The 19617-nt window shown below is 35.9% G+C and overlaps 1 protein-coding gene across 3 annotated transcripts; it reads left to right on the top strand.

Annotated features, from left to right (window-relative positions):
• The first annotated feature begins 408 nt into the window (after positions 1-408).
• On the top strand, positions 409-19522 carry LOC103997420 (serine/threonine-protein kinase STY46). 3 transcript variants are annotated; one of them, XM_018818584.2, is made up of 15 exons: positions 409-849; positions 1159-1273; positions 2877-2959; positions 4033-4105; positions 8196-8306; positions 9283-9333; positions 11039-11175; positions 11275-11382; positions 11639-11712; positions 13840-14015; positions 15645-15740; positions 17294-17374; positions 17479-17529; positions 18211-18351; positions 18503-19522. In XM_018818584.2, exons 1-15 carry the CDS (start codon positions 653-655, stop codon positions 18575-18577), a joined length of 1569 nt encoding a protein of 522 aa, XP_018674129.2. In that variant the 5' UTR covers positions 409-652; the 3' UTR covers positions 18578-19522. The 3 variants fall into 3 exon arrangements, with proteins under 3 accessions (XP_018674129.2, XP_018674131.2, XP_018674130.2); XM_018818586.2 differs by lacking the exon at positions 409-849 and having other exon boundaries at positions 2881-2959; XM_018818585.2 differs by lacking the exon at positions 409-849 and having other exon boundaries at positions 2837-2959.
• The last annotated feature ends 95 nt before the right edge of the window (positions 19523-19617 follow it).

Here is a 19617-nt window from a genome sequence, read left to right as displayed (position 1 = left end):
TTCGGTCCCGTTGAGCCGACCGGTTTCTTACGTATTGAGTTCTATGAACCAGAGGGTTGCGGTTGATCAGACGGTGCAGCAACGTTGACCGGATCGGCGGGACCACGTATTCCCCACGTGGCGTGATATAGATGAGTAGGATCAACGATGTGTGCTCCTCCTGAACTATCCTATCTGCGCGTACGAATCAACCGGCCTGGCCGATTTATTATTTTTTTCTTTTCATTTATCCAGAATCATATTTTCCCCGTTTATGGATCGTATTCCCTTTCGAATTTTCCGCATGGCGCTCCAAATATGGCAAGGCGAGGAGGCTATGCAGAAAATATAAAATGGGACAGCGATGTCAACAACCTCTGGTAATTTCGAGCGAAATCGTCCTCTATTATACGCCCAAAACTTTATGCGAGTTGAAACCGTTTGGCGCTTACCCCACCCTGTTTTACTTGGGTCCAAAAGACCATTCTGCTCTTACATCTTCGCCTTATTTCTCCTCGTAACCCTTCGCCGGATACCGTAAGGTCCTTCTCGCTTGTTCCCCCCGCGGTTACTCTCGCCCTCGAAACCCTAGCTGCTGTCTCGCTTCGAGCTTGCTCGCGACGGATGGCGACCGGGCGGCGCTTTTGAATCGTATCGAGGGGAGGAGCAGGGAATGGACGGCGGAGCGGCCGAGCCGATCGAGGAGGTCGGGGAGAGCTCGTCGCCTTCGAGGGGGGCCGGAGCTCAGGCGGCGTATGACATCAAGAACGAAATCTACGAGAGGCTTGTAGCGAGCGGGTACGAGGAGGCGCGGTCGAATCCCTACTTCAAGGAGCACTTCGATGCCCATTTCAACCGGTTGCCGGCTAGGTGATGTTCATAGGATCGTCGATCTCGGGTGCCTTTTCGGTTTTCTTAGGGTTCTGGGTGCGGAGTTGGTATGTTGCTTTGTGCTCGGGTGGATTGGTCACTTCTGATGTGTCTTAACCTTCGAATTATTTGAGCTTCCTGTAATTGGGTTTCGCAATTATTCGTGGTTATTTGTCCTTGATTCTCAGTAGATATCCAAAAGAATGGTGGTATTTCGTTACACACAATCAAGGGATTTTTTGGTCCTTTATATGGATTTATACTCCTTGCTTGTTCATAAATTGTGATTGATTTTGCACTTCTATGCAGCTACAAGCTGGACTTGGATGTTGAAAGAGCAGAAGATGTTCTGATACATAAAAAAATTCTGGAAGAAGCCAAGGACCCAGACAAGCGGCCAGTTTTCCATGTTCGTTTCCTGAAGGTACCCGTTCAAACGAAGTCTTCATTAGTTGTGTTCAGAAATTCTGATTAGAATGGTTGTGGTGTTACAGTTCTTGATATATGACCTATGCCTTAGGTACTTAATGTACTATAATGGCTATTTAGCTTTTGGTTATGCTTTACCTACAATTTAGCTCATTAGAAAATTTCAGTTTCTTTGGCTAAAAAGTTGTGTTAAGATCATAATGGCAGATCCCACATTTTGCAACTTAATATTGGAGTTTGTTACCGGGTAAGAACATTGAGATTTGGGAAAATTCTTGATGTCCCCTCTTCTGCTTCAGTTTTTCATGATGTATGATTGATAAGTATAATGTCTCCCCGAGTATTTTGTGATTTTAGACATATAAGACATAAATCAGTTGAAAGAATTGTTGAATGCTCTTGTAAGGTCTGCTCTTACTTATTACCTTTAGGCATCATTTCTAGTGGAGTCTCATCAAGGAAAAGAAAATTGAATTTATTTATGGTCCATAAAATTTTAGGGATCTTTTCTTGATTTTCTGCTTGCTCGATGCTGCATTACTGCAATAATAGCTTTCTGTTTGAACGATTATCACTTGAGGAGAGTGGGGAGGGTGAAATGTTTGATGGGTTTGGTTATATCTTGAAGCTAAGCTTATGAATATAAATTCTGCAAAGATATAAATCTAGGTAGGTATAAGTTACACTCTATTTGATATATAAGTTTTACTCTATTTGATATAAATTCACAAAGCATCAAATAAATTAACCTGATTTCTCAGGCTTCCCTCATGTACGATTTCTAAAGCTTTCATATTGAACTAGTAACAGAAAAATTATTTCTGACTGATACTGATAGGATCAATTATGTGATATACAACTGCTAGTCCATTCTACCAGTGGAGATTATCTTGATTAAAAGAGAACATATAACACAAAAAAGAGAGATATATAAGATAGATGGAGAAAGAGAGAATGGGAAGCTCAAAATTTCACTATAAATACTCAACTGCAAAATTGTTTCTCTGCGCATACCATACCCTTCAGTCTTATTGATGAGCTAAACAGATGATGATTGCAGACTCCTAGTCCTTTCCATACTCGAGAACTCTCATTGATGTAATCTACAATTATAGCTTATTAATCTTGCAAAGGGAATTTTTGCATCTACCAACTATTATAGGCTGCTTTTGGGGGTAAGATAGTTGTCTATTATGTTACTTGCAAATCTTGGAAGCACCTACTACTAGTGGCTGTTAATTTTATGGATCACATTGTATTTCTTTTTCAACTTAGGTGCTTCAAAAACACCTTACTATTTTATTATACATTGGGAAATTCCTTCCCTGACTATTTTTCTTTCCCTGTATGAGTTGAAATCATGTAAATGCAGTATTTAGGTTTAACATTTCCATCTAATATTTGATTTGACCATAAGTAGTGTCAAACTACAAGTTTTAGTTGCATCTTGTTCTTGGCTTCTCTATTTAGTTCCAACTTACTATGTCCTTTGTGTTCATTGTAAGTGCTTATTTGACTTGTCTATGCATTTATAAAATTTACTTACTTATGTGATTAGAAGTGGGGATTGTGGAATTAATTTTGAAACTTGCTCAAAGCTAGAGGAACAGAATTTGGACATGATAATGGACAGTGACGACACTGAAGACGAATCTGAGTTTGGAGATGCTCTTTCCGCAAGGTGTCTACCCAGTCTTAGTTTCCAAGGAATTTTTCAATTCAATGATATTGGTTACAAACTGCATGGTCATGAGCATGAATCTCAAGTTGCAATCAATGTGAATCCTATTGAAAACCCATTTGAACTTGTTTAAGGTTACTTGCTAATGATAAGCCATCTACTTGTGTTGTTCACCTTTAGACAGGTGAACTACACAAGTAGATGATCCTTGAATTTCCTCTTTGTGAATCAGATTTTGATCAACTTGCATAAACTCAATAAGTATTATTATGACTAAGTCATGTTCTAGCTGGAACTATGCTTTAATCATTTTTGCAAGTTTTGCTAGTTTTCCATGTCCTCAGTTTTTCGAGGTTTATCTAAATTTTACTTTGATATAGATCTATAAGTTATCAGCTACAATTTTACAATTAACAGTGAGTTTTATAGTTGATCTTGCATAAAGAGATAAAATAGCTAAGTGTCATATGGCTCAATCCTATATGCAAATTAAGTAGAGGATGAAGAATTAACTGGTTTATCTGTAGGACTGATGTATATTTATTTTTGAAGAATTCATGATGATGGTTCTCTTCTTGTGTCAATGCAAGGAATCAACAAATGAGTTCTGTTTATTTTCAGATGCATGCTAGGTGAACAGGATTGGATCTTCCCTATGTGTTAAAAAATGAGAATGGGTTAATATCCTTTTACATGCCAGCAAGAGATGCCCTTATCCTATTTTTATAGCTTATTGGAACTATATCAATGGATTTCTTGTATTCTTTTGGAATTTAATTGACCTCGACAAGAAGGAAACTTGAAGAGCTTCATTAGGTTACATGGAATAATTGGTACTTCTCTATGATAGCTATATATGTGTAAAAATTGCAGTTATGAAACTTGAGTGACTAGGGTTAAAGTCATGGAAACAACCTTATTGCTTGCAAGGGTCAGGTTGTACACTGACCCTCCCAGACTGCAATGGCAGGAGCCTCATGCATCCAATTGTCCATTTTAAGTGTGTAAAGTTGAAGTCATACACTAACTTTCATAGAATAGGAACTGACTATTTTGCACATCCAAATTTGCAGGCGTGATGTTACATGTGTCGTGGTTCATGAAATTATCTTTTCCACAATCGACAAACCAAAGCTACTTAGTGAGGTACTTGAGATGCATATTTATAAATTTTGTTCATTGGAGCTTAATGGAACATTTTTTTTCGTATTACATGCTTGAAGCATGCTTTTAGATTGGTAAATATGGCCAATCACTTTGGATAAGTAGCTAAGCAAATGATTACCTGCTTGGCCAACTATTTTATGTCATTAATATTCATTCATGTCTTAAGGCTAAGAACTTGTAAACTTATACATTTCTTTATGAAATTTGTTTGACAGTTGATGAAGCATTTATTCTTCTTGTTGATTCAGGATTTTATTGTAATAAAATCATATGATACTGTCATTTTATTACTTAAGATGGCAGGACTTGGTGGAGCGGTTATGTTTCACTGCCATCACGGGTTTGAACTCCGAATATGCAGGGGTTAAGTGTATGCACATTTGGTCCTCTTTAAAATCTGCAGTGGGTTGCGTTTGTTAAAAACTACTTGAGTACATTGCTTTATTCCCAAAATTATGTATTTGATGTGTGTGCTGTCGAACAGAATATAAGCTTAATGTTAGATTGTTTATCATATATATTTAAGAAAATTCTACGAAGTATCTTGCTTGAATTTCTGTTAGTGACTTCTATAAAAGAACTTAGTACTAGCAACTGTGTTTATGATATATTGTAGCAACTTACACAAGACAGGGAGATGCACTTGCCCCTTCTGAAAATTCTATCCATACAATGAGTTTTAACTTTCTAGGCAACCTCATATACAAGTGATATTGAGATATGATAAAAATAATAAAGTGAGTTAATTTAAGTGGAGAGCTAGGTCGAGCATTGGATAAGCAACTTTTTCCTCTCTTCCTAGTTAATAATAAAACTGTAGTAATGAGGTTTTTAATACTGGTCCAATATCAGTACCAACCTTGGGACAGGTTGGTGCCATACTGATACCCACCATTTTGGAATGTCAGAATGACTGAGTGTTGATTTGTATAGACTGGCTCACCTGGTATTATAATGAATCAATCGTTTCATCTTCTTTGATATTTGTAGAACTTTTTTTTGCTCTTCCTCTCTATTCGTATGACTTGTAATCAATCCTGCTATGGAAAAGATAAATGGAAGTAACTAAATACATAGAACTGCACACAACATCAGCATATACTCAAATGCCAAACATAAGTTCAATCATAAAACATCACAAACTTTGGTGTCAACAACATACATATCCTATTGTCCTAATACCAGGAGGAGTTTGCATTGTCTTGGAAGCTGCTTGTGATTGGAGGTCAACATTGTACGAGTCAAAAACATGTGATATTGCTCCTACCTTAGGAACTTATATGTATTATCTGCAATAGTTTGATAATCAATTTGGTAGACGATCTCTATTTTCATTATATCATATGGGTTTCTATCCCATAAAAGTGAATGGAGGTCTTGTGGTATATGTCATTTAAATGATGGCTATGTGGCCAATAGGATCCTCTGGCTCGAACAAATTGAGACCATGGGTTATTGTCATGCTTTGATCCATGCAACCCATGCCAGTAAGAAGGTAATTACAATTACAAACTTCTACCAGGCTGAATCTCGGCAATGCTCTTCCTTATGTGCTCAAGGTCATGATCTACTTTTTCATGCCCTTTTCCTTCCTCTCATAAACCTTTTTGGATTGTCTTGGGCAAATGATATTTACTCAAGGTCATGATCTTTGTCCTAATGCCATGTCTACATGGCCATCGTTATTGCATCTATTAACATCGTATCATTATTCCAAATCTTATGAAGATCAAGATTAGAAGCAGTTTCATCCATTGTCTTAGAGAAAATATTTATATGCTTCCAACTTAAGCAAAGCAAAGCTTGCCTTGAGACCTATTTTCCTTTGTTGGATGGACTCGAGGTGATGGTTGATGGTAGATCTTGCCACCCTAGGCACCAAGAGCTCACCTTTGATCTAATTTCTCGTTAAGAATTATACCCTACGATTGTTGCAAATAAAACAGGCAGTCTTTTGCCTTGCTCACTATCTTCTTTACCAATGGTATATTACTAATGTCCATCATTAGGTCAGTACGGTGTTGACATCTCCATTAATTGTTCACTGGCCCTAAAGTTTACTCTACTGTTTGGCACCTCTGGATCACATAGTAATCTTCCATCTATTTAGCATCATGGATATAGTTTGATGTATCAAGAAAGCTCCTCCTATCTTTAGCTCAGTTAAAACTATTATTGAACATGATGATTTAATTGAAAATTGGTAGCTGACTGGTTACTACAATATAGAGGTTTGTTTCTCACTTGAGGAAAATTACAGTGTGGATCCTATGACAGATTGCATCATCTAGCAATTACAAGTTTCTTTTTTTAATATATATTGCAGTTCGCAATCTGACTTTCATAAAAATGGTTGGAGAATCTGATTTATGTTCAATATCAAATGCATCTGAGGTTGCATTGACTGGAATGGGCAAAGATATGAAAACCCCCCAACAAGATCAATTTGATAGACTACTATTAGGATAATTTGGATTTGATGATACATTAAGTACATATGGCAGATAACCAGGATGATCCACTTGTTAATGATACAAGAGGTCCATCTTGTCCATGGAGGGTCGAGAAGATGAGACTGTTCGCTATTAAGAATAGAGCCTGATGTTGGGATGTGATCAGATTACTGACTGTCAGTCGTCCATTGCTGTCCTCAGTTATTATGCCATGTTGGTACATTGACGCCTTGGATGCTATTGCTGAGCAAGAAATGATTTCAATGACAAAACTTCTCCATTTGATTATGGTCTTTGTGAGGTCCTCAACGATGACAATGAGACAGATGATAGCATATTTGCAAATGATGGTGGCTGACATTATGGATCTTACGTTCCCAATAAACAGACACAGAGGTGGAGTGTGGAGAAAAAGAAACTTTTACATATACACAAGATGATGGTCATAGCCTCAGATCATCTACTATATTTATGGTTGTAAAGACAATGGTAAGTTGTTGATCTTGAGGAGATGAGAGATAGCTTGTGTAGGAGCTTATAAGTATGGATTTTATGGGCCATTGTATGATGTTGATGATTGGTCCCAGTTTATCATATCAGAGGGTTCATAGAGCTTATGCCACTAGTACAGTGCGGCAGTGCCAGTGGTGACAATTTTATTGCTCAACAGTCAACGTAGCTGTACTTTCCCCAGCCCCACTTTGCACTAGCCTAAGTTGAATCTCCATTCTGGCAACTACCTTAGCTGTACTGTATAATCAGGAAACCATGTGTATAATCAGGAAACCGTGTGTTTTGTTATTTACCTTGTCAGTATCACACAGTGTACTAGAATCAAACGTAAAGAGAGTAATATCACACGTAAGTTCTTCACAATATAATATTGATCAACAACCGAGCTGGACCTACCTCCCACTCTACTGTCATGATTGTTTGGTGATGTTAGGTATTTACATGTATGCTTTTGACTTGGCCACACGTTTATAATTGTTTCAAGATTTCAACTATATAATTGTAATACATGCATAATGTGCCTACTCCAGCGATTTTATAAGTTTCTTGACGTATGGGTTTCAGAAGATCTTAGAAACATTTCAATCTTCTATTAATCATTTTAACTAGGCTCGGAACAGGAACCAGCTGGATTGAATCATATCAAATCACCATGAGGTTTGTAGCAGTACTGTACTGGCCTGGATGCCAACCATTATCAATATGAACACTGGGATTTTATTCCTTTTTCACCTGTATCGAAACCTTCCTCTTAAGCAATCCTCATTTTGCCATGTTTGGAATTGGCTGCAGAGCAATGAACTATTCATATGGAATTCATAATTTAGTCGTTTCTCCTGACTAACTTCTTGTGTATGAGAGCGTCTGAGCACATGCTTTTGACTGTGTGCCAGCCTGCCACTCACTACCTTGTAATTATAACCATTGATATTTGGTGCTAAAGATAGGTGCATCTTTTTCCTGTGAATTACCGGTTCATAAAAAAAATATACTTTCGAAGTTTTAGTACATTAGTTGATTTTTTTGGATACTATAATAGGTGTATATAGTTTTTTTCTTCATTAACCATCCAACGCATTCTAACTGCAACTTCATCTTTTTAGCTTTCCACATTGCTGTCTGAAATTGGACTCAATATCCGGGAGGCTCATGTCTTTTCAACAACAGATGGATATTCTTTGGATGTATTTGTTGTTGATGGATGGTCTGAAGAGGTAGGCTTTTATTGAAAATCCGTCTGTCAGATTCATATTTGTTTTTTTTTATGCCCAGACATGTCTTTGTATGGAAAGAAATTTTGAGAAGGCGACAATTTTTAAAGCTGACTGAAGGATAGCATACACCTGGACTAGACAGGGTCAGCCTACTCCGTGCATCTTGTAGCTGTGTAAACTAAACTGAAAGTGCTGCATCACGATGAACACTGGAAGCCACTTAGTTTGTCCATTTAATCCAATGCCTGTCCTGTTGTGATGGTGATAATTTTGGTCATCTTTGACTTTCTGTTGATGTGCTTTGACTATTGAGAAGATTTTGCGCTTTTTCATCTTACTAAAAGCACTTAATTTTGGCACTTAAAAATTGGCTGCCAGTTATGATATGAAACTCCTTTTGGAATCTTGTTTTGGATGATTTAGTAGTTTCTGCCAATTTGGCAAAATGTTAGTAAGATCTGTTGAATGAGGCCAATGTGATGGGTTGACTCCATCAAAACTTGTGAAAAATAAGCCTCTTCTAGAGGAGTGAATGATGATTAACTGTACAGTCCTCTGAAGATGACCTTTGTCTTATTTGTCTTCAAATCTTTGATGATGGTGTGATCCAATCCTAGCAAACCTAATATTCAGTTTGAACTTATCCAATACCGTCAATGATTTTCTCTTGCTAAGATGAAAAAAAGAGCTTCTATGATACTAACTAAACTACGTCTCTCTCTCTCTCTCTCTCTCTCTCTCTCTCTCTCTCTCTCTCTCTCTCTCTCTCTCCTTCTCTTGTTGTCTTGCTAAAATTATGCAATCCTTGTGCTTCGTAGCCATTGGACCAATGAACATTTCTCTGTTCTCTAGTTGGCAGCCATATCATTTTGACATATCTAGATAAATAAGTGGCATCATGATTCTTATTTCCTTTATTCTATGCTATTTTTCCCCTTTTTGTTTAGAATTGATGATTTTGCAATACTGTGCTCAGCAAACAGATGATTTGCACAAGGAGATTGAGACAGCACTTAATAGAAATGAGGTATATAGCTCCTTCCTTTTTTTAATTACTGTTACTATTGTCTTGTTTTCCATCAAATAAATAAATAAATTATTTTTGCTATATCTGTCATAGTTTTATTTCTTATAAAAACTTATATCAGGTGCTGGTACTTGCTTTCTGTTCTTTCCCTGATTAAATATGTTATCTAAGCTTTGAAGAACTGTTGCAATGTTTTTTTTTTAATTCTTAATTAGCTTACATCTTTTCTTTCTGAAAATCTACAGCATATATTGGGTCATCGGAGATATGTTGTGGTTTTAGATTGATAAAGTTTTGATGTTCTAATGTGGAAGTACTTTTATGCACTATATAAAGAAAAGGCTTGAAACTAGCTCTGATTTAGTGTACATTTGTCCTTGTTTATTTATGGCATGGTTTGTCCTCTCTTTCACTTGTGACTTCACTTGTTATAATGAAATGATCTTAAAGTGCGTACAAAAAATTAGAGACTTCCAGATATTAGAGAATTTATACTTTAATGTAACTATTGATAAAGCACCATCCATTTAAAGCTATGACCTGCTTTCACATCACCAGGTTGCTTCAAACAGATGAGAAAGTCCAATCTATGAGAAATTGAACAGCATTCTCTCACACTGTCAGTTCTCTTTCTTTAGAAGCGTCCTTCTGTGTCTCTCTCTCATTGGTTCCTTACAAAACTGTCCCTCCCCATTTCTCTCTCGTTCTTTCATCTAGGTTTCTCTTTTGTTTTCATCCTGCATATTTTTCCATGAGCATGTTTTTTATTTAGCTTTTGTGACCCTGAATACAATAAACAACATGTCATACAATATGCATGAATGACACATTGGCTGGTAATGGCTGCTACTGAACTGATGTCTTGTGCTGACCTGGAGCATGGTTAATACACCAATCCTACCAGATACGCAATGAAATTGATTGGCACAGAGTGTGCAACTGATAAGACAATCCTTGATGTGTTCTGTTTTCAAGATTCTTGGCTCCTTTTTCTTTTTTATTACAGAATTTTGAACTCCTTTGGGCCTTGGAGATGATGGAAGCTCTTTGCATCAAATGAATGGTCCTCCAACCTTGTCTTTTATTGTGCTAAGGGTTTATTGGAATCTTTATGTAACTGCTTTTTTGGTTGTATAACTGATTGATAAGGTATGTCTTGCTTTTGCAAATAAGATGTAGGTCCACTGAGGTTCTTGTCTATCATAAGTGTTGTTTGTCTACTAAGAATTTTGAGGTTTTGCTATAAGTTGACAATTATTTGGAAAACATTTTGTTGGTGTGTTCTTATGTGACAGTGATATCAAACCTGAAGTGGATAAATGATGTTTAATTATGGAATATATTCTGTGTTAGTTCCTAACAATTAAACTATGCTAGTTAAAGCATTATTTGCATTTCAGTGCCAACAAAAAAGAGCAAACTTTAGTCCTTGATGATAGGGTATATAACAGGATTATGATTGGAAAAATAGGTGTATAGCATTATTTGCATTGCTATAAGTTTATTGATTTTTAAATCTCTTTCTCTGGTCTTTGCTTCAGTGATAGCTTGTTATTTCTATGAAATTTAGTCCATGTCCATGTTTGTCCTTTAGATGCGCTAATAATCGTGGGTACTTGATAGCTATGCTTGCTTCTTTGAGGCTTCATCTTAATTTGTGGTGAGAACAGTTTTCATCTTGGTTTTTCCTTTTTGAGTTTTACAGGGTTCCTGGTCAGATTCATCTCATTCTTCAGATACAGAGAGGATGCTTGCTGTGCAGTTGAAAGCTGATGAGTGGGAAATTGACAGAAGATTGTTGAAAATGGGAGAGAAAATTACATCTGGATCCTGTGGAGAACTGTAAGTCAAATAACATACTGTATTTTTCTGAAGTTTATATGATGGGCCAGAAGTGCACTTGTATTGATATGTTATTACTATTATTATTTATTGTTACAGGTACCATGGCAGCTACTTGGATCAGGATGTTGCGATTAAAGCTATTAGATCTGATCATTTAAATGAACCTCTTCTCCTAGAGTTCCATCAGGAAGTGTCCATTTTAAAGTAAATGCTATATCTCTGCCCATGGAAATTTTATCATGTCCTGTAGTCTGGTAACATGCTACTGGGTGTAGCAACTTACCATTGCATTCTCTGATAGACAGTAATTCTATCACAACAATTAAATTGCTTTTTTTGGTTCTTCGCTATCCTTTGCTAATCCCACACATCACTTGATCTATTCTTCTAGTGCTCATTCTATATGCTGTTGTGATGCTTTCTTGGCCAAGGTTCTTATGATAATTGTGAATCTTTTCAGGAAAATCCAATATGAAAATGTTGTTCGTTTTATTGGTGCATGCACAAAGCCCTCACAGTTTTGCATAGTAACAGGTAATTGTCTATTGGTGTCAATTCAGTATTCTGAATGGTTAATCAGTATATATGGCCAGCACATCTCATGGGAGCTTGAGTATCTCATTACTGTAAATGATTGTTCTGTCTTTCAAGAAAAACCTGAAAGTGGAAGATTTTTTGCTATATTAACTTGCTCTTTTTTTCCGACTTTGCTATTTCTTGAAATAGGTATTGAATCATCCAGACTAATTTATCCTGGCCTATATATGATCTGTTCTCTCTAAGGACTTCCACTTCAGGAGTGTTTTCTTAAACTGTTATTCATTGACATTTCACCTTGTTACTTCTGTTTTTTTGCTTTAAGTTTTCACTTTTAAACAATATAAGGTTTTTTTTACATGTAACGTTTCTGTAATAAGAAAGTAAGAAGAATATAAAATGTTTAATTTCACGTCTAGTTGAATCAATATCATAAAACCATTGGTTGAACAAAGAATAATTCACAAGGTCAGTTTTTGATACTGGGATTGGCTAGGGACAGTATGACTAGGTTTGGCTAGATCAAATTTTTTCATAAAATTCTCACTTCCATGGGACCTACAACATTGACATGAAAAAAGATATAAAAATAATGAACAAAAATGGGGAACTGTTTGTCTAAAAACAGACATCGCATATCTAGTATCATATCATACAAAGGAATTGCTTTTGTAAAGCACTATTATGTATATGCCATGACAAAGATTAGCGACAAATTTCATTGTAGCCCTGGTTTGTAGCCACTATGGGTGTTTAAATTGAACGGAACCGAACCATATCTGAATTGTACCGTTCCAAACTAGTTTCGTCCGAATCAGTTCATGAATAATTCGATTTTGAAGGCTATAAATGGTTCTAGTTTGTGGTGGTATTCTTCTTTGGTTTGATTAACCGGTTCAAACCGAATCGAACCAATTTTAATTTAAAAAATACCAACTCAACCCAAAGGCCCCAAAACCCTAAATCCCTTCCTAGACTTGGTGAGTTCACTGCTCTTCCTTCGTCTCTGTGGCTCTTCCTCCTTGTCCCTTTCTTAGTCTTGCTCTCTCGTATCAGGTATGAACCCTATTTTTTTATCATCATTTTTGTTAACAATCCTTTTGTTGATTTGTATGCATCACTGCATATCCTCATCATCAACAAAAAAGGATTGCATATGTAGTCATTATTCCTTTATGACATCTTTCAGTAAAAAAAATAAAAAACCACTTGTGCATATGTTCAATTGTTTAGAATGTTTAGAATGATATTTGTGGTATAAACTTTATGAGAATGTAAGTCCAATTGGATCAAAATTCTAGTTTGGTTCAATTAAACTGAACTAGTTCATTGAACCAAACCAATTCATTTGTTTATATATATATAATTATTTAAAACAAAAAATTGGATTACTGGTTAACCAAACCAGATTAATCAGTTTTGAACCAGTTCAGTTTGGTAGGTCCAAAATGGTTATGGTTCAAAGTACCTTGCTTTAACCGAACCAAACTGTTTTTTCAATTTGGTTTGGTTTGACCCTTATTAATGGTTTGGTTCAAACATCTTTGAACACCCCTAGTAGCCACTATGCGAGTGAAATATTAGGTAATGCAAAAGAAAATAAAAAAAAAACTTTAATCAAATAGAAAGCTCATGGAATTTGAGGTCAGTCACGAGTTTTGTCATCTCCCTTTTTCATTCTGGTATTTCTGTTATAGAAGCACAATCACTAGGGTTAGTCATATAGAAATGCCCTTTGCCCTATTAGTTCCTCAGGGTATATTTCTGTAACTGAAATGTAAACAGTGTAGGTTATGTTGCTAAAACATATCATTGTCTATAATAATTAATTGTATTCAAATGCAGAAGTTCATCGATTTCTTGATTGTGGATTCATTTTTGCACACTTTCTGGTCATCTTCAAAAGGCTGCATCTAGCAGATCAGTAAACTTAAGAAACTTCCTTAATTATTATGAGTTTGTTTTATCTTGGAGTATCCGTTAATGAGCCATTGTTAGAAGTTTGTTCTCATTCTCATGTTTCTTTCATTTTAGCAGAACTACTTTCAGTGTCTTATTTTTATGCTTATTCTCTTTGTATTTTGCGTTGTGCTTATACTGTTGCATATTGAATTTTTGTTTCAGAGTACATGCATGGAGGAAACCTGTATGACTATTTGCATAAGCATCATAACATCCTTGAGCTCTCTATGTTGCTGAGGTTTGCGATTGATGTTTGCAAGGGAATGGACTATTTACATCAAAATGACATTATTCATAGAGATCTAAAGACAGCCAACCTCCTTATGGATAGCAATCTTGTATGTACTCAGCTCTTTGTGCTATAATTTCCCAGAATATGGTCTTCATTCTGGTCAATTGTAATTTTTCACAATTGTCTAAATGTGTTTCCCTTATATGAATTCAGTCTTTGATCAAGTTTAACAGTGTTGGTAGATATCTAATCTTTGCAATAAATAATTTGTGGCAACAACTGTAAGTGCCATTTGTCTGCACATTGTGTTGAACAATCAGCTCTGGTATTACACCAAAAGGATGGTACTGTCAAGTGTGAACAAGGTTCTTATCAATGCAAAGTCTAGGGAGGGTTGATATACATGATATGAGATATCTAAGAAGTTTGTTTCTTTGGTAGGTTAATAAAGAACAGAAACAAGTAAACCAGCATAGGAAATATGTGAGGAATACTGGAGCTAATATGACAAACATTATTCAACAGACCTAAACCATTAAATTCGGTACTGTTATTGCTGATATATGATCTTGGATTCAGATTCGTTTAGGTTAAACCTTCGGAAAAAGCTGTTTAACAGGCAAATATATATATATATATATATATATATATATATATATATATCATTTTATCTTTTACTTTTAATGTTGAGGGTACACACACACACACACACACAAATATATATATATATATATATATATATATATAATTTTATCTTTTACTTTTAATGTTGAGGGTAGGCCTTGGTACAACGGTAAGATTGCTCTATGACCTAGGAGACCAGGGTTTGAGTCATGGAAACAACCTCTTTAAGTATTTAAAGTAAGACTGTATATATTGATTCTCCCTATATCTCATTTTCGTAGGAGCCTCGTGCACTAGGTATGCCCTTTTAGTAGGTTCTTGTGTGCCTGACAACTGCACTTCTTGTATAAGAAATTTAATATTACTTTATGGCCTTTGTTTTTAAGTCTTAATTTTAATGATTTCATTAAGGGTTTCAGAAGGCATATTGTCTCTATGTTGTATCCTGCAAGTGATTTAGTCCTTGGATTTGTAAAGAGCATAAATACAGAGTACACTGGTCTTCTAAAATCTAGACAGGTCTCAAGTTGTGAGATCATGTTGGTTAGATCATAGATGAACCAATAAATCGTTGGAATAACTAAAGGGACTTTATTACAAATTGTAGAAATGGATTTGCTGTTTCTTAGTTTGACTAGTGATATTAGTAGAACTTAATGATGGACAAAAGTCCATGTGTCTTACTCCATGACGTTAAAATCTAAGGCTGCTTATTATTTTTCATGCTGCATTTTCTCAGAGAGCTGTGATGCTTCTTTTATTTAACTTAGTTGTAATGCTAATGCTTAATGATATATCTGCTTTTTCTCCATTCACATGTAGGCAAATAAAAGGTTACTTTCCTTTTTTGTCTGTACTCCAGTTTTCTTTGTTCTTTAATTCTCAGCAATCAAAATAGAACCTTATTTCATGGCTAAAAAAAATTTCAGTTACATTTAAAAAATGAAAATCTAATTATTTGAAATCTATTATTCCTTTCCGCAATATGTTCATGTTGGTGTTCATGCGGCAAGCACATGTTCACAAACATGTGATGCTTTCTTTGACCAACAGGTGCTATGAAGTAGTCCTTTTATTCATTAAAATTTCTTTCTACCTATTGGTCATTTAGGTTGTGAAAGTGGCAGACTTTGGTGTTGCTCGAATTCTGAATCAAGGAGGAATTATGACAGCAGAAACTGGAACATATAGATGGATGGCACCTGAGGTGTGTCTTTAGTCTTTTTCTGCCTAAACTTAGATTGTGTAATGGAAAATATCATAATTTCAAAGATGATATGCATTCAAGAACTAGATGTTTGATTTTCTGATTCTTCAGATTTTATGTATCATGACCACAACAACAACATCAAGTCATAATGTTCCAACTAATTTTGGTTACGTAATAATGTTCTCATCTCTATCAGGGTGTAATAATGTTCCGACTAATTTTGAGTACGCAATTTTCTAATTCTTCTGATATGCTTTACAACTTGTTGCAATAAAAAGAATTCATCAAGTCATAACATTCATATTATTTTAGAACTTGTTTTATCCTCTATTGGGGCTAGATCTAATGATTCATAAGTGAAAAATTTTGTTTCTATGTTATGTAATAAGTCTGTACATCCATCTCAGTATTCTCATCTCTTACATATTCCTTGCATGGCACTATTAGAATTATACTTCGAAATTTTTTCTCTTAGTGTCACTAAAATTCCATTCATGCCCAGTCTCAGTGCTATTCAATACACAACTTTTAATTTATAAACATTCATCTGCATAATCATAATTTTCATTTATCATGGTTACCAATTTTGGGTCTGCAAGTATTCCGGAACAAGACTTTCGGTTATGGTTGGATGTGGGTGGATAACTAATGATGCAATCACTTCTCACCATTCGCTTTTTCTATCATATGCTGCTACAAGTTCTGCTTTTACATTTGAATTTGTGAAATAGAAGAACTAGGAGAAACTAGAACTTCTAAATATGATAGCGAATAAATGTCCAATTGCACTATTTACACATTGGCCTAGAAATAAGTGCAAACATTGATTTCGTTTCTCATGGTGGTTCTTCAATAAATTAAGCATTTTTTTAGCATCATTCTTCATTCTCTCTCTCTCTCACTCAGACTCTCTCTCTCACACACACACTGGGTGCCCATCTCATCGGTCCCAAAAGCTCAGGAAGAATGAAGATGGAACTTAGAAGAACAATGTAAAAAAATGAACAACAATTCCATTTACCTAAAATTTTAATGCCAATTTTATTGTTATTTATGTAATATATATCAGGTGATAGTGGTTCTGAAACATATAGTGTCTATGGAGAATCCTTTAAAGATGAATGTGGCGGGCATTGCAATTGTTGTCCTTTGATTTTCATAATTAAATGGAATTTATTTTGAAGGATGTCATATAAGGAAGAATGCGATTAATTATGTGGAGACTGAAGATTATTTAACATTAAAAAAACAAAGGTATTTGGTAATATAAAAACTTAAAAAGAGGGGAAATTGCATATTGTACTTCATATATCAGAGTATATAAGCCTGTCTTGTGTCATAGAAGTAATGGAGATAATAAACTTTCATAGTGATTGAGATCTGGAATATTATATATGTTCCCCTTTTCAGGTCAAAAATGGCTGTTATACATGTCAGCATTTTGCTTTTCTAAAATATGCATAGTTCTCTTATTTCTTCCTGTTGTACTACTTCAAATATTTGGTCCATATTCTTTTGTGATTCATATATTTCTCTATGTATCTCTCTAGGTCATAAATCATCAACCATATGATCAGAAAGCAGATGTATTCAGTTTTGCGATCGTGCTCTGGGAGCTCGCAACATCAAAGGTGCACTAAAGTTTTCCCAGTTAAACTTACTTCTTAGGCAACGTCAATCGAGGGTCATACCATCTGATTTATTGAGGTATTGTTATAATTGTGTTGATGTACAGATCCCATATGAGTCCATGTCGCCTCTGCAAGCTGCCCTAGGAGTGAGGCAGGTCTGTATTTTAATAAATAAAACCAGATTAACTCATGTGATTTATCTAGGAATAAGTGGTTTTTGTCATGCAAGTAATATTGAATTATTGAAAATTTGGCAATGTGTCCTGTATTCTTGAATTGGATACCAAAAATTATGCCCGATATGTCTTAATATTGGGGTTGTCACATACCAAATTTATCATCTATGGGTTTAGCATCATTAGTAATGACAATTAAAATTGACCCATTTGTCTTTTAGAGAAGAGTATTCATATACTCAAACACTATAAAAAATGAAACATGGACTAAGGGAGATTTGTTGCCAACCAGGTCAGGACTATTTGGCTGAAGCTCATGTGTTTTCTTGGTTGAAGCTCTCATGGACTTGTATTTTCTTCAGAATCAGAACATAATCCCTTTATGGCAAGCAAATTTTCTAGTATCCATAGGTCATCAATCTTTTGCCAAATGAGATATATTAAATGTCCAAAGCCAATTTGCAAGTCCATATCCATGCAACATCAATATAATCTCTCCCTTTTTTCTGTAATAAATTTCTGTAATTGTTTTGAAGCGCCCATATGTTTTACATGGTTTAAAAAATTATTTAGAAGTTGGTATTGGACAACGTAAATATGCTGTTGATTGCGGGTGTTCTGTCATGTAGAAGCTTATATCGTGTTTACTTCCAATATCAGGGGCTTCGTCCTGTGCTTCCCCAGAAAACACATCCTACATTGCTGGACTTGATGCAGAGATGCTGGGAGGCAAATCCTGCTAAACGGCCTACATTCTCAGAAATTACTGTTGAACTTGAGGAACTTCTCCAACAGGTTCAGGTACCTCAACATTGATAATATATGTAAAAAGGCCAATTACCACATCCATAGACGATACAAAAGGCTTCCTTTAATATGTAAACATCAGATTCTACTTCATTATATATGTGGACAAGTCAGATAACTCTTTTATCATACCCCGCTAAAGCAGGAACCTAGAGCAATCAAACACTCAGGAAAACATGCCTCAAAAGGATCTGAGCAACAAGTCTTCCTGGAAAATTGATGGTACTGACAACAATTAATGGGTCCATAGCCACAGAAATCAGTTCTGTAGAATGATTCAGTAGTAACTCTCTTTGAACATCTTGTCTTTGCTTTGTCGACGTTCTAGGTTTGTATTGGAAAGGCAGGTCAAGCCCTAATTTATGTCCTTCTAGTTAACAGATGCTGTTGGCCACTGTGGATATTCCTCTACATCTCCATCCGAACCAAGAGGTAATTAATCCATGGAGCAACAAGGGCAAAGGCTGTGTTCCTTTTGTAGAGGATTGTAAATGGGTGGTTCAGCTACCCAATTTATGTGATTTGCATTAACAGAACTGCCGTGGTAACGGTTAGGGATTCGGCCTTCGTTTTGTTTCGAGAAGGCCAAAGTAATCTTGCATGGTCAATGTGCTATTGTTCTGTTTTAACAGGCGATCTACTTTGGCCTTTCATTTTAATCACTGGTGGATAGTCCAACAATGAGGAAAGATGTACTTTCCCGGAAAATTCAGGTGCGCACTAAAATTAACGCCGGCGTGAGGCTGCTCTCCTGTCCGTCAGAAGCGGAGCAACGTGGTCACACAAATGTTTGCCGGGGTGTTTATGATCTTGACTCGGATTGTATGGGTTGATTATAGAAGGCTTGCATGGAGATCTTTTACACACTACTAAAGCCGACGGCAGTTACTAACTCTCGTGCTACTTCAGCCAACGGAGCAGAGGTATCAATGTTGGTCCTAAATGGCTCAGGTATACGACTACTGATGAAGGTCAGAATGCTGTCTACCGGTCTCTCTCTCCACCGGGCAGAAGATTCAACCTCCCTTATTTGGTAGATCTCCAACAAAGGGTTGGTGAAGGTGGCAGGGTGATTTGAGAAGGTCAATTCCTAGTTGTATTAAGAATTCGATGTTTATTTCTCCTAGGCAAAGGGAATGGAAATTTCTATACTTGAGAAGGTCAACTTTTGGTTGTTGCCGGTCCGAGAGAGTATATATATGACATTAGAGTGCGATTTCTATACAGTAAGTACTATTCCGGGTTTCACCACAATATGAA

Source organism: Musa acuminata, chromosome BXJ1-9 (assembly GCF_036884655.1).
Source record: "Musa acuminata AAA Group cultivar baxijiao chromosome BXJ1-9, Cavendish_Baxijiao_AAA, whole genome shotgun sequence".
Lineage (NCBI taxonomy): Eukaryota > Viridiplantae > Streptophyta > Magnoliopsida > Zingiberales > Musaceae > Musa > Musa acuminata.
This window is presented reverse-complemented; position numbering and strand designations above follow the sequence as displayed.

What these genes read in the sequence shown, in the direction of transcription:
- LOC103997420 (XM_018818584.2), top strand. Translation starts at nt 653, where the DNA reads ATGGACGGCGGAGCGGCCGAGCCGATCGAGGAGGTCGGGGAGAGCTCG. An exon ending in TTGATGGATGGTCTGAAGAG is followed by an intron (nt 8,307 to 9,282) that starts GTAGGCTTTTAT and finishes TACTGTGCTCAG; the next exon opens with CAAACAGATGATTTGCACAA. An exon ending in CTGCCCTAGGAGTGAGGCAG is followed by an intron (nt 17,530 to 18,210) that starts GTCTGTATTTTA and finishes TTCCAATATCAG; the next exon opens with GGGCTTCGTCCTGTGCTTCC.